The sequence below is a fragment of the Porites lutea genome, chromosome 4, assembly GCF_958299795.1.
Source record: "Porites lutea chromosome 4, jaPorLute2.1, whole genome shotgun sequence".
NCBI lineage: Eukaryota > Metazoa > Cnidaria > Anthozoa > Scleractinia > Poritidae > Porites > Porites lutea.
Window position 1 is genome coordinate 16,470,781 of NC_133204.1, and position 15,222 is coordinate 16,486,002.

The 15,222-nt window shown below is 40.2% G+C and overlaps 2 protein-coding genes across 2 annotated transcripts in view; one reads left to right on the plus strand and one right to left on the minus strand.

Annotated features, from left to right (window-relative positions):
- The window catches only part of LOC140932685 (poly [ADP-ribose] polymerase tankyrase-2-like), a 64,753-nt gene extending 61,198 nt beyond the window's left edge, over positions 1 to 3,555 (plus strand). The window contains exons 10-11 of the mRNA XM_073382197.1: positions 46 to 332; positions 2,752 to 3,555. Of these exons, the coding sequence (XP_073238298.1) occupies positions 46 to 111 (66 nt within the window). The 3' untranslated portion in view covers positions 112 to 332; positions 2,752 to 3,555. The remainder of the gene's footprint in view (positions 1 to 45; positions 333 to 2,751) is intronic.
- A 1,920-nt stretch (positions 3,556 to 5,475) lies between these two features.
- On the minus strand, positions 5,476 to 14,718 carry LOC140934295 (uncharacterized). Its single transcript, XM_073383948.1, has 2 exons — positions 12,513 to 14,718; positions 5,476 to 7,675 (listed from the first exon to the last, which is right to left on the minus strand). Exons 1-2 carry the CDS (start codon positions 14,696 to 14,698, stop codon positions 5,476 to 5,478), a joined length of 4,386 nt encoding a protein of 1,461 aa, XP_073240049.1. The 5' UTR covers positions 14,699 to 14,718.
- Positions 14,719 to 15,222: the final 504 nt, after the last annotated feature.

The window sequence follows — 15,222 nt, forward strand, 5'->3', positions numbered from 1 at the left end:
TTATCTGACACACTACCTACTTGTTTCCTTTGTTGTTGTTTACAGGCGTATCCAGAATACCTTATCACGTACAAGATTGTTAAACCCTCCAACGCTGAGGCATCTCCATAAATTCCTTGTACATCACTATCAACTAAGAATCTGAATGGCTGAGATTGCTGTGAATATCTACATAACCGCATAAGCGTCACAACCCCGTTTAAAGAAATGTATGACCCCTACTAAAGGGGTTAACAGCTTCTTGGAGTAACCCGAAACGTGATGAGAGAGAAGGGACAAGAAATAGGATGCACAAATTCGAAGAAAACCTGTTCCCGAAAAAGACTATTAAGGTCTCGGTAAAGGAAAACGAGGTGCCCACAGAAAAAAATTCTAGTCGCGCGAGTATTTTCGCTACAAAGGCAAGTTATATATCAAATTAAAGCTAAAAGACTAAATTACCAGGGGCGGATCTAGGGGGAGGGTGCAGGGGGTGCGCACCCCCCCTGAGATGACCTGCGGTTTTTTAAAACAACTGGTATTCTGCAAAAAAAACTATGTGGTTTATTGGTGTTGAAGTAGAGCAAGAGACGAGTGCACCCCCTCCTAAAAAACATCCTGGATCCGCCTCTGATTACCTTATAAACGTTTTTATTTCATCGAATTTCAAAAGGCGCTTAAGTTTTTAGGTCTTTTATCTGTCTGTCTGAGTTCGAGAGCAAAAAACTTAGGCGCCTTTTGAAATTCGATGAAATAAAATCTTTTATAAGGTAATTTAGTCTTTAAGCTTTAATTTGATATATAACTTGCCGTTCTAGCGAAAATACTCGCGCGACTAGAATTTTTTTCTGTGGGCACCTCGTTTTCCTTTACCGAGACCTTAAGGTGGCTCGACTGGATTTTTTTAGCAGGATACCTCCCAAGTTTGAACCTTAACTACGTCGGCATGAGTAAAGATATGGAAAAAAGGTTACCACAACTGTATTATATAAAGATGAAAATTTCTTATGATCTGGGTTTTATTGCAATCGGAGTCGCCATGGCAACGTAACGACGCCATTACGTTTTTCATTTATCGTTGTGTTTCTCTGTACCAGGAGTTTTTTGAAGAAATCGCTTAAGGGAGTATGTACCTGCCATAATTGCCTCCATTATGGCAAAGTTTGAAGAAATTCTATGAGAGCGTTTTCGAAATATTTTGAAATGCAGTTTTAAGAATCATAAAAACAGTGAAATAGCATGCTAGCCGCACAATTCGCTAATATTTTAAGAAAATGACAAGCTTTGGGAACGCGGCTTCATCTCATAGTGGATTGATTCCATTGAAAACTGCATACAAAAAAAGAGGGGAATTGCTCTGGGCGATCGCGAGTAAGAAGGATTTTATTAACTTGCATTCAGATGCTTTTGATACAGTTTTTGGAGGTAATTTGTTCCATGCCTAAAAATTTCGTATTTTTCCAAAAACCGCTCGATAAATTTTTTTATAAATTCGACAATCCCGAGATCAATCGTCAAGAAATATTCCCTGCAAGTTTTAAGGACATTGAAAACAGGGAAGGCTTTTAAATAGGGCCTCAAATATAGCCAATTTTTCCCCCAAATTTTGTGTTTACAAGCGAGCGTCCTCATTATTCACTGGCATTGTTTTCAAGTTTCATATACACGTGCACATTTAGCAAAAAGATAGAATTTGCATCAAAAAGGACCCTTGGTTAAATCTTCGGGATATGCTAATTAACGGGTAAAGAGGTTAGTGATACATTATAACATCAGAGCAACTCTTTGTGATGTTCTGTGATGTTATAACCCGGGTAAGATAATTAAGTATTGCATCCTACACGGTGAGCCGTGACGTTCACCGTTTCGGCTCTCACTGCTATCTGTGACGACAAGCCAATTATTAGCATATACCGGATATTTCTTCGGAAAGTAATCGAGAGTTTTTTTTGATGCAAATTTATATCTTTTGCTAGTTGTCCACGTGCATATGAAACTTGAAAACAATGCCAGTGAATAATGAGAACGCTCACTTGTAAACACAAAATCTTGGGGGAAAATTGGTTATGTTTGAGTCCCTATTTAAAAGCCTTCCCTGTTTTCAATGTTCTTGAAACTTGCAGGGAATATTTCTTGACGATTGATCTCGGGATTGTCGAATTTATAAAAAAATTTATCGAGCGGTTTTTGGAAAAATGCGAAATTTTTAGGCATGGAACAAATTACCTCCAAAAACTGTATCAAAAGCATCTGAATGCAAGTTAATAAAATTCTTCTTACACGCGATCGCTCTGAGCAATTCCCCTCTTCTTTTGTATGCAGTTTTCAATGGAATCAATCCACTATGAGATGAAGCCGCGTTCCCAAAGCTTATCATTTTCTTAAAATATTAGCGAATTGAGCGGCTAGCATGCTATTTCACTGCTTTGATGATTCTTAAAACTGCATTTCAAAATATTTCGAAAACGCTCTCATAGAATTTCTTCAAACTTTGCCATAATGGAGGCAATTATGGCAGGTACATACTCCCTTAAGCGATTTCTTCAAAAAACTCCTGGTACAGAGAAACACAACGATATATGAAAAACGTAATGGCGTCGTTACGTTGCCATGGCGACTCCGATTGCAATAAAACCCAGATCATAAGAAATTTTCATCTTTATATAATACAGTTGTGGTAACCTTTTTTCCATATCTTTATTCATGCCGACGTAGTTAATGCTCAAACTTGGGAGGTATCAACCCCAAAAAATCCAGTCGAGCCACCTTAAGCTTACAACGAGGCTGAGATTCAACTTTGACTGGCCCCAGTTGTTCAAAAGCTGATAGCACTATCCACCGGATAAATCACTATCCAGTGGATAAATCAGATTAGGAAAACCAATTGCGCTATCTAGTGGATAGAGATTTATCCGGTGAATAGCGTTAACCACCTTTTGAACAACCTGGACCTGGCTTATGTACTTCAGAGCTGATTATGGATTTTAAAGAAAAACACGAAGTAAGATGGCAACAAATTAATCATGAACATTGTACTTGTATATTACCTTAGAAAAATTTTATGTAATCTTGTAATTTAATATTGTACGTAGTAATCATGCAGTTAATGCAAAACAAAAAAGGTTATCCAACCGTGTCCTGACAAAGAAAAAGTTTTTATCCCCAATGGAAAGCAGGTTATTTACATACCGTATAGAACCACAAACTGTACTTTCAGCAGGTTATCCTCCGCGCCAAATAAAAAACCATTTAATAATCGGTAAAGCCCAGCGAAAGGGAATTTAGACTAAAATATTATCGAAAGCCTTAGTTGACATTACTTTGAAAAATAAGTTTACATTGTGGGCAAGTGTCTAAATTGGCAGTTGATTTTCTTTCTGTGTTTTTTTCACTAGTTTGGCCTTGACTGTTGGGGATTTCTTGCAACAGTGACACCTGTCACTCACCTCTTATTTAGACAATCTATTTTTCCAAAGTTAACGCTGCTCCTTTACCTTAGTTTGTTTATCACTTATCTGTCCTTTTGCTTTAATTGAACATGTAGGTCTGTAAATATATATCAACTATTTCATTAAACTCCATGTTATAAACGAGCCTTTTTTATACCAGTATCAAAATGCTAGTGCAACGTTTGTCTCTGTGGCTGTTTGTTTGAAAGTAGATTTAAATCATGTATTGTTAATACCAAAGACGTTCAACTCCGACAAGTTTTTGCATGCGACCTACGTCATGAAAGGTATCGTTTAAATCAAACCTTCGACACATGTAAGCGAGAGCACGTTTCGTGTCTTGCTACTTGTTATAAGCTCACTACACCAGCCACCTCACGAAAGAGCTCGGGGGTACCGCTGGTAACGTACCGCAAGTACTGCAACATCCTTACCAGCGTTGGATGACTACTTTTCGGTCGGATGGTTGCAAGCTCATAGCGTGCAACAAAATTGTCGGTTCCAAGAAAACGTATACTGCAAAAAGCCGACAATTGCCACAAGCTTGGACAGTTGCTTATTTATTGTTGCCTTCTTTTATTTTTTCTTCAACTAACCACCAATGCTCTTTTTAAAACAAACAATGCGGCGCTTATTACTATTAATGTCACTATTCGGCCTAAAGGTAAAGCAACTAAATAGCGCACGTAGGCAAATAAGGCGTAATGGGGAGGGGGGGGGGGGGTGGTTTGGGAGGACACAACCCTGTGGCAGGTTTTTGCGACTTCAGGTTATGCGGACAACAAAAACACCAGCCTCATTTATCGTCCCACTACCGTGGGGTAGGAAAGAGTATTGGCAGAGCCTTTCTTAGTATCTCCCCAGCGCCTCGCGGGCTGGATCGGACAAGATTAAGGCAAATGATTAAGATGGAAAGACACAAGCAATGCCAAAAGCTTGGGGGAAGTGGCAACGCAGACTTACGCCCACCACAAGGAGTGACCTCCCAAACTTTATATATATATGTTGTAGTTAATTTTTTATCTCAGGTAATTTTTATTTTTCCTTTGTTTCAACTTCGTTAGCATACATTATCATACCCAAAAACAAAAGAAAAACAAAAATTACCTGAGATAAAAAATTAACTACAACATATACATAACACAACAAAACTCCTCCAAAGGGAGGGGAGAGTGGGTAACAAAATTACTGTAACTGTTTGCTTTCGTGCAAGGCAAAAGCTAGACGAATAATGACCAGGTGTGAAATAGCAATAGCAGAACTTTTATAGCTAGTCAGTGTCTCAAATCTCGACCAACAGATATAGTTGTATCATAAGCTACCTGGTCTTATCATGATAAAAGTCTAGCCACGAATAGGGCCTTGAAAACAAGGACCAATCTGCGCGATGCTGAGAAAAAATATGATGGCAAACTACCACAAATTAGTAAGGTTCCAGCCATGAACAGCTTTTGTTTGTATCTTAAAATTAGCGCGCTTTCATTCATGAATAAGGCTTTAAAGATACAACTGAGCATACATTGGGACAGGCTACCTAAGCCTACCCCTCCTGGGGCTTCATGTTACATTTACTGCATAAACGGTAAACGTCTCTGTAAATTTTTCGACTTTTCTGTGCGACGCTCATGTCAATTTTCTCATTCGCCAAAAAACACGATTCTGTGTATTCGCTCTCTCTCTCTTACCGTTCAAAAAAAGGTCTATTTCCCTATCTAATCAATTAAATCAGTATTTCCCTCCTAGTAGAGTCCACTTTTCAAGGTATTTTCTTAGCGGAGAAAATCAGTATTAACAAATTGATTATCCTACGGTGGTCCACAAGTGCAACGACAAAACAAAATAAATTTACAGCGAAATGAGACGTCACGGTAAAATATAATCAGCTCATGGCATGTATATGTACATATGTTCAGTTCAAATTTTAACGCTCAGCCACAAAACTGGATTAATCAAGAGTGTTAACAATAATCAACACTAAATCAATAACCGAGAAACAATATTTTTAAGATCCCTGTTCAGAAAGTGTTAAATTTGCACACAGTGTTTACTAGTTGAAAACATAAATACAGTGTTTGTTGTAATCTGTAACAAACAAATGTCCAGTATCAGACACGGCACAACCAAAAAGTTTGCTATTACCGTCAAAAAAACTCCCAGCTACCTTAGCGACATATTTTCCGTCAAGTGTGAACAGTTGCAGTCTTCTGTTCACCGCATCGCAAACGATCAAACGGTCAAACTGGTCAATAGCGAGACCAGTGGGACCCGAGAACTGCCCATCACCAGTTCCCTCGCTGCCAATGTCATATAGATACTCCCCTGCGATGTTAAATACCATGACACGGTCAGCTTCTGGATAAGAGACAAAACATTTGTCCTGCTGATAAACAACAAACCATGGCTCCGCATCACAACCAGGAGCACTGAACGACTGAAGTAAGTTTTTCCCATCAGGGCTGAGAACTTTGATTGTTTTGTCTTCCTTGTCACATGTGATAATGCGACCATCACTCACAACAGATATGTACCACGGTAACTTGATATGTTCATCGCTGATGCATTGAATGAATTGACCACCCTCAGTGTACAAGGGAAGCATATTGTCGTCACGAGCGTCAAAGCTAAGGAGGTCACCAGACTCGGTAAAAGCCACCGAAGACGTTCCAGCTTGCAGTGCAATCTCTCTCAGGAAAGTCCCATCAAAGCTAAACATCTGAACTCTCTTATTCATTAAATCAGCAACAGCACACGTCCTTCTTTTATCATTCACAGCAATACCCCAAGGTCTGTTAAACTGTCCTTGTTCTTTTCCTTTTGATCCAAATTGAAAAGCAAATTGATACTGATGTGGAATCACCTGCACAACCCAGGGACTACCAGTCAGCGGCTGTCCATTAACTTGGATCTCTACTCTATGTTGTCCAACACACTGTGGTGTGTATCTTACTGTGTACTTGCCGTCTTTGGTGTCTTTTAGCTCTGTTTCCAGTTGATCATCTGCTGAAGTTATAATGTTGACGTTTACTTGATCATCTTCATGATAACACTGCTTTCCACTTGAATCTCTAGTTACAATGATGAAATTTGCCACCGTTTTTTCTCTTACAAGTTCTTGATTGTCCACTTCCGCTAAAGATAGGAAAGGATCTGTATTACTAACCACAATTCGGTCCAAACCCGGATTCAGTTGATTTTCGATTATATAATGTACGTGTGGTGGTTTATAAATGCCAGGTTTTGTGACATTCAAAAGTTCTTCACAGCGTCCAACAATGATCTGATTTGTTTGAAGAATCTCAGCGCTGACGTTTCTTTCTAGTGCACTTTCACCTCGCTCAATGCAGCTTTGCAGTTGAGTCAAAACCAACTCAAAGTTTTCGAGTTGTGTCGCGTGATGTTTTTGTTGCGCTTCATAAATTTCAGCAAATTTGACTTTCATGACCCTCTCATGTTCCCGTAATTCACGGATACGTTCCTCCACGGTATCTGTCATCTTCTTTTCTGCTGACAAAATCTCATTTTTAGTTTTGTCCATTAGCTCAGTTTGTTTCCTTATTTTGCTCTCGTAAATAACAGTTTCCGCTTTCACTTTCTCCAAAGCATCCTTCATTTGCATCTTCTGTACTTGTGCGGCTTTGTGAGTGTCCGTCATGGTGTGTCGATTATGGCTTACTATACAGCACTTCTGGCAAATAAGAACTTTACATTCTTCGCAATAAAATTCCAGCGGCTGATTTTCGTGGTATTGCTGTGAACATATGGCGGGTCTGTGGATCAGCTCTTGAACATCTTGCACATTTAATTTATCTATCACAACATTGCGATGACCTCTTGTGGTTTTCAGTCGCTGATGAGCGTCATAGCAAGAAGTACAGAGGAATATTTGGCAGACAAAACAGTAAGAGGAAGCGGTATTGTTCTCATCACAACTGCTGCATTTCTGGGTCTGTGTGCCGCCATCTTTTAGAGCGAGAACATCCACCAGTCGGTTGAGATGATAAGATGCAGGCAAATTCTTGAACGAGTCGCCTTCAGGAATTTGAAAAGATGTCTGACAAACCGGACATTTGATTGTCGCTTGCAGCTGTCTTCTTGCAAAATTTGCGTGTTTGTCAAGACACTCAAGGCAGAATGAGTGAATACATGGCAAAGTCTTGGGATTATTGACTGTCTCCAAACACAGTGGGCATTCAGCTTCCTTCTTAAGAACTATAAAGAGCTGTTGAACATCCATGGTGAATCTAGAGCTGCAAGCGATGGCTCCGTGAGATCATGATTATGGGTGCGGTTTGCTAAGCTGTGTAACAAGGTAGGACTCAGTGTTATTCATTGTAATTGAAAAGCTGACATGAATCCAAGCGAAAGGGAAACACAATGAACAAAAAAAAAAGAATAAGGAAATGAACTCAATTGGTTAACTGAGGTGCAAAAAAAAAAGAAGTGATGAATTTAGGACTTGCAGTCAGTCGATGACACAGGCTTCCAAAACCTCGAGTTCACATCAGTAACTGATGAAATATACAAAAAAAACCAAACAGTAATGAATTATAAGATGTTTATGCAAATTCTTCGGTAGAGCCGGCGAATCAAACATAGTTCCTTGTGAAAGAAGCGGAAAATTGGGGGAGACACTAGCCTACCACCCTTTTAAAAGCAGCCGCCCCCAGTTTTCTTCAATTTGGTTCATACGTGCAGCAAAAGTGACCACTCCAGGAGCCCATAACCAACGAGTTAACCGCTTTCAAGTGGTCGCGTCGTGCCGTTTTCAAAGACTTGTTTATTTTTAGAATTTATTTCCTAACGCGAACTTAGAATATCGTCAACGTCCAAAAGTCAGTTAGCAAACTTACAGAACTTAAAATTTTGACGTGTTAATGACGTTTAGCAGTCTCTGCAGCTTTTTATAACCGGGCAAAGACCGGCGGAGACTAGCTTTTATTTCCCTCAGGCTCGTACGTAGCCATTTTTTTGTGTCGCCACGTCAAAGAACGGCTGCGAAGGAGACACCATTTACCTTTTCTTGCGGGAAAAATGCCTTAAAATTAGACTGGCCCCTGAAAACGCTGTTGCATGACAAGGGGCAGTATGGGAGCTGCTAGCTGCCCGGTTTTATAGCAGGGTTCCTGACGTCTGCATGCAGGCTAACCATTTTTCTCTGCCCTCACCCTAACCGTGCTTGCCCTGGTTCGAGGAAACTCTTGCCCCGCGGCCAATTTGCCAAGCTAAGGGTAGACACCTTCATTTTTTATCTGAATCGGCAGTGTGAGATCAGATATGATTGGAAGTTCTCGCCATCTGCTTGATCACTTTTCCATCCTGGCGTGGTTCTCAAAACAAACATTAACGAACTTCTTTAGTTAAGCAACAAATGACGCTGATAGTCTCGGATAGCATAACCGGAAGTTTAATGTTTAAAAAAACAAAGCTGAATGTAGCCAGCGTGGCAGGCGTTTGAAAAGGAAGCGAAAGGGAGTTTTAGGCGCGAGAGAAACGCACCCCTCGAGTTTCTCTCGCGCCTTAAACTTCCTTTCCCTTCCCTTTCAAACGCCTGGCACGCAGGCTAAGCTGAATACAGGGCTGGCACTACGGCAAAGCTTTTGCCTTACACAAAAACTGTAGAATGACGTTGTGGAGCGGAGTTCTGAGAGGGGGAACTTCTAATTAATTAAGTTAGTTTTCACTTCCGGCATGTCAATGCATAACTCAATTATTTAAAGATCTGAATGGCCAGTAGTTCTCTTGAACCGAGGTCAAAATTGGACATTTCTTGAAATAGTTTAACCAAGTTGAGAATTTCTCAAAATACAAAATGAGCAGATAAAAACAGCTCAGAAAATTCTTATGTATAAAGACTTGCGTGATACTACAATAACATATTAGATTGCATTCAACTTTTTGTCGTTTTCCATTTACGGTCAGTGCACTTGTATAGTGATTAGCTACAACATAAGATCTTTATGTGTTCTATGGTTTATGTGGCTTTTGTCTCTAATACAAACAATTGGTGACATAGTGGCTTAGCTAGAAAAAGGCGATTGAAGTCCATTTTCTCCTTTCTTTAAGTCTGTTTCCTTCTGTTTCACATTCAGCGGATCATAAACGAATGACTGTGGGATAAATACGTTTACAGAAGAAGAGAGCTAACAGCTTGATTTCATAAGAAGCCCCTAATTATATTATATCTGTTTCACTCAGATGTTTGAGTTTAAATCGATTGCTCATGCCCGGGGCAGTTTAATACCCCTTGTACGTAATTACCTGCACGTGTGGGTTTTCTTCAGGCAAATGAACGAAAGAACGACGCGATGTTTATTTTGTCATTTCCATGTAATTTCTTTGCTTACTTTAAGTTTCATAGGGATTGAGGGCGAGTAAGTGTTAAAATTAAATAAAATGAACTGGACTGCCGTGACACAGTGCCTTTAAGCCACACGTCTTTTGGCGCCGTTTATAAGTAATCAATATTATGAATGATTTATATGAATGCCGCCTGATGTGAATTTGAATCCAATGGAATTTTTCGTTCTAGTTTGTATCTTATCAACGCAATGTTTTTTTAACTGACAGGCAACTTCTTTTATGTCGTGTGGCCCTTGGTAAGCCATTTTACCAGTTTTCAGCCGTCAAGATGGCGCATGGCCCTCCAGGTCATCATTCTGTAATAGGACGTCCCAGCTCAGAAGGGCTGTCGTTTGCCGAATATGTTGTGTATAGAGGGGAACAGGTATGTCTTGCTTTTTAGAGCTGTATTTTCTTTTCTCGTTGCCCTTGTGGCTGTCGTTTAAGAGAATACTAGTAGCGACCTTCAAATTTGACTACTTCCGCCGTTGATTATATTGGGTGCGACTTTGGCCTCCATTTTTTAGCCAGTTGACAAAAGCTAAATTTACATGCAACAAAATCTTCATACCGTAAACCCTGCACCGTGAGGTTTGCTAATTTGTGAACGTATCAAAGTCGTCTTTCGTGAGAAATTCGTAATTTCCTTTACTTTCGAGGGTTTTAGTGTTGTCCGCGGAGAACAGGCACTCCACTGACATAAAGCATAGATATTTTGAGCGACACACGTCAACCGGAAGTGAGTCCTTTACCCTTTTAATATGCCTGGACAGACACTACCAAAATTGTGTGTTCACTGTTATAGGGACGAGCTGCGTTACAATTTGGCCAAAACCACTGTCCAAGAGTGCAAAAAGTCCACCTCGGTTGACCTTGTTGATTTGTGCTATTCAAAAAATACAGATACAGCATTTGGTTATGATAATACGATGCCAGTGTCTTTTTAAAAAACTGTATGTGCCATTTGGTTAATTATCTCATGACGCACTTCGTCCTTGTTTCCTATGTTGTTTACAGGCCTATCCAGAATACCTGATCACTTACAAGATTGTTAAACCCTTCAACGTTGAGGCATCTCCATAAATTCCTTGTACATCACTACCAACTAAGAATCTGAATGGCTGAGATAGCTGTGAATATCTACATAACCGCATAAGCGTCACAACCCCGTTTAAAGAAATGCGTGACCCCTACTAAAGGGTTTAACAGCTACTTGGAGCAACCAGAAACGTGATGAGAGAGAAGGGACAAGAGATAGGATTTCCCAAGAAAGACTATTAAGCTTACAACGAGGATGAGATTGAACTATAACTGGCCGCAGTTGTTCAAAAGCTGGATAGCACTATCCACCGGATAAATCCTTATCCAGTGGATAAATGTCCTAGTGGATAGAGATCGATTTATCCGGTGAATTCTGCTGAATAGCGTTAACCACCTTGTGAACAACCTGCAGCTGGCTTATATACTTCAGAGCTGATTATGGCTTTTAAAGAAAAACACCAAATATGATGGTAACAACTGATTAATCATGAATATTATACTTGTATATTATGGCAGAATAATTTGATATGATCTATTGTAAGTAGAAATCAGTTAATGCAAAACAAAAAAAAGATTATTCAACCGCATATCCTGAGAAAGACAAGTTTTTACAATTGGATCGATCCTGGTGTTTGCATACTAGACGCGTGACTTCTCGCGACTCCTCCTTCAAAAGGAGAGCTTCTTGGCAGGCTATTTATATAGTGTATAGAACCACAAACTGTACTTTCAGCTGGTTATCATCCGCGCTAAATGAAAAACTTTTTAATAATTGGTAAAGCCCAGCGAAAGGGAATTTAGACTAAAATGTTATCTAAAGCCTTACTTGACATTACTTTGAAAAATAAGTTTACATGGTGGTCAAAGTGTCTAAGTTGCATCGAAGTTGATTTTCTTTCTGTGTTTTTTTACTAGTTTGGCCCTGACTGTTGGGGATTTCTTGCAACAGTGACACCTGTCACTCACCTCTTATTTAGACAATCTACTTTTCCAAAGTTAACGCTGTTCCTTTACCGTTGTTTGTTTATCACTTATCTGTCCTTTTGCTTTATTTATACATGTAGATGTGTAAATATATCAACTATTTCATATAACTCAATGTTATAAACGAGCCTTTTTTATACCAATATCAAAATGCTAGAGCAACGTTTGTCTGTGTGTTTGTTTGTTTGAAAGTAGATTTAAATCGTGTATTGTTGATATCAAGGACGTTCAACTCCGTCAACTTTTTGCGTGCGACCTATAGCTACATCATGGAAATACACTTCAACATTATCTTGTCGACGTTATGATGAAACAAAAAAGCTTTTTTGTACAGTATTCGTTCTTTGCCATTGAATAGACAGCGAAATTTACTGAGAATAAAGGACTGCCGGCCATTTAGTGTTTTGAAAACTTTGACCGGCAGTCGAGCTGAAAAAAGTTTTAAAGTGTCACAAAACACGGTTTCGTCTTCTGAGCCCAGCGTAAACCAAACACTAGACTTGAGATCTATGAAGCATTGCAGGATCGCTTGACTTGTCTTAATCGACGTATGATATTTTAGATTACCTAGAATCTTTCGATTTTGTGAAATTTACTGATAATATAGGACTGCCGGCCATTTAGTGTTTTGAAAACCTTGACAGGTTACCGACCATATAGCCACAGCGATACTTTTAAGATCCCTGTTCAGAAAGTGTTAAATTTGCACACAGCGCTTACTAGTTGAAAACATAAATACAGTGTTTGTTGTCATCTGTAACAAACAAATGTCCAGTATTAGATACGGCACAACCAGCAAGATGACTATTATGGTCAAAAACACTCCCGGCTACTTTAGCGAGATATTTTCCGTCAGGAGTGAAAAGTTGCAGTCTTCTGTTTCCCCTATCGCAAACGATCAAACGGTTAAACTTGTCAATAGCGAGATAAGTGGGAAACGCGAACTGCCCCTCACCAGATCCCTCACTGCCAATGTCATATAGATACTCCCCTGCGTTGTTAAATACCATGACACGGTTAGCTTCTAAATAAGAGACAAAAAATTTGTCCTGCTGATTAACAGAACACCATGGTCTCGTATCACAACCAGGAGCACTGAACGACTGAAGTAAGTTTTTCCCATCAGGGCTGAGAACTTTGATTTTTTTGTCACCAAAGTCACATGTGATTATGCGACCATCACCCCCAACAGATATGTACCACGGGCTCTTGACATGTTCATCGCTGATGTATCGAATGAATTGAGCACCCTCAGTGTACAAGGGAAGTTTATTGTCGGCACCAGAGACACAGCTAAGGAGGTCACCAGACTCGGTAAAAGCCACCGAACACGAGCCAGCTTGCAGTGCAATCTCTCTCAGGAAAGTCCCATCAAAGCTAAACATCTGAACTCTCTTCTTGTTTAAATCAGCAACAGCAAGTGTTCTAGTTTTATCATTCACAGCAATACCCCAAGGCCAGTCAAACTGTCGTTGCTCTTTTCCTTTTGATCCAAATTGAAACGCAAATTGATACTGATGCGGAATCACCTGCACAACCCAGGGACTACCAGTCAGCGGCTGTCCATTAACTTGGATCTCTACTCTATGTTGTCCAACACACTGTGGTGTGTATGTCACTGTGTACTTGCCGCCTTTGGTGTCTTTTATCTCTGTTTCCAGTTGATCATCTGCTGGAGTTATAATGTTGACTTTTACTTGATCGTCTACATGATAACACTGCTTTCCACTTGAATCTCTAGTTACAATAATGAAATTTGCCACCGTTTTCTCTCTTACAAGTTCTTGATTGTCCACTTCCGCTAAGGAAAGCAAAGGATCTGTATTACTAACCACAATTCGGTCCAAACCCGGGTTCAGTTGATTTTCGACAATGTAATTCACGTGGGGTGGTTTATAAATGTCAGGTTTTGTTACATTCAAAAGTTCTTCACAGCGTCCAACAATGATCTGATTTGTTTGAAGAATCTCAGCGCTGACGTTTCTTTCTAGTGCGCTTTCACCTCGCTCAATGCAGCTTTGCAGTTGAGTCAGAACCAACCCAAAGTTTTCTAGTTGTGTCGCGTGATGTTTTTGTTGCGCTTCATAAATTTCAGCAAATTTGGCTTTCATGACCCTCTCATGTTCCCGTAATTCACGGATACGTTCCTCCACGGTATCTGCCATCTTCTTTTCTGCTGACAAAATCTCATTTTTGGTTTTGTCCATTAGCTCAGTTTGTTTCCTAATTTCGTTCTCGTAAATTACAGTTTCCGCTTTCACTTTCTCCAAAGCGTCCTTCATTTGCATCTTCTGTTCTTGTGCGGCTTTTTGAGTGTCTGTTATGGTGTGTCGATTATGGCTCACTACACTACATTTGTGGCAAATAAGAACTTTACATTCTTCGCAATAAAATTCCAGCTGCTGATTTTCGTGATATTGCTGTGAACACATGGCGGGTCTGAGGATCAACTCTTGAACATCTTGCACATTTAATTTCTCCATCACAACATTGCGATGACCTCTTGTGCTCTTCAGGCGCTGATGAGCTTCAAAACAAGAAGTGCAGAGGAATATTTGGCAGACGAAACAGTAAGAGGAAGCAGTGTTGTTCTCATCACAGTTGCTGCATTGCTGGGCCTGTGTGCCGCCATCTTTTAGAGCGAGAACATCCACCAATCGGTTGAGATGATAAGATGCAGGCAAATTCTTGAACGAGTCTCCTTCTGGGATTTTAAAAGATGTCTGACAAACCGGACATTTGATTGTCGCTTGTAGTTGTCTTCTTGCGAAGCCTGCATGTTTATCGAGACACTCGAGGCAAAATGAGTGAAGACATGGCAAAGTCTTGGGTTTATTGACTGTGTCCAAACACAGTGGGCATTCAGCTTCCTTCTTAAGAATTGTAAAGAGCTGTTGAACATCCATGATGAATCTAGAGCAGCCAAGCGATGGCTTCGTGTGATCAGGTGATTATGGGTGCGGTTTGCTAAGCATAGTGTAACCACAGGTAGCCCAAGCTCACTTGTCTCCATGTCGCAAATGTCACGGAATTTATCGCCGCCGAGAGCGGAGCCGGTCAAGAGAGGTTTGCCAACCGGGAGAGTTGAAAAAACTGACCCCCACTCCGCGGACTACCCACTGACCCCACTCCGCGGACTACTCTACGGACTACTCCGCGGACTACCATGCGGACTACCCTAACTAATCAACCAAATTTACTTTCACGGAGAAAAGAGTTAGAAGAAGCGTACCTGCCTACAAGATCACACTTGATAAACAGCCGCCATCTTGATTTTCGCCATTTTACTCGACCCAGCTCTCCTTTAGCCTCGCCCCAGTCTTCATCGGCCACAAGTCAGAGCACGCCGTTCAGCCAATCGATGACCACTATTGGCGCTGGTAACAGTTTTTGTTATATTCAGCTTAAAAATGTTTTTAAGAACTTACTT

Excerpts from the sequence above, each read along its gene's own strand:
- LOC140934295 (XM_073383948.1), bottom strand. The coding sequence starts at position 14,698 with ATGGATGTTCAACAGCTCTTTACAATTCTTAAGAAGGAAGCTGAATGC. Across the intron at positions 7,676-12,512 it reads TGTATTTATGTTTTCAACTA|CTCTAGATTCACCATGGATG; the intron begins GTAAGCGCTGTG and ends CATCGCTTGCAG.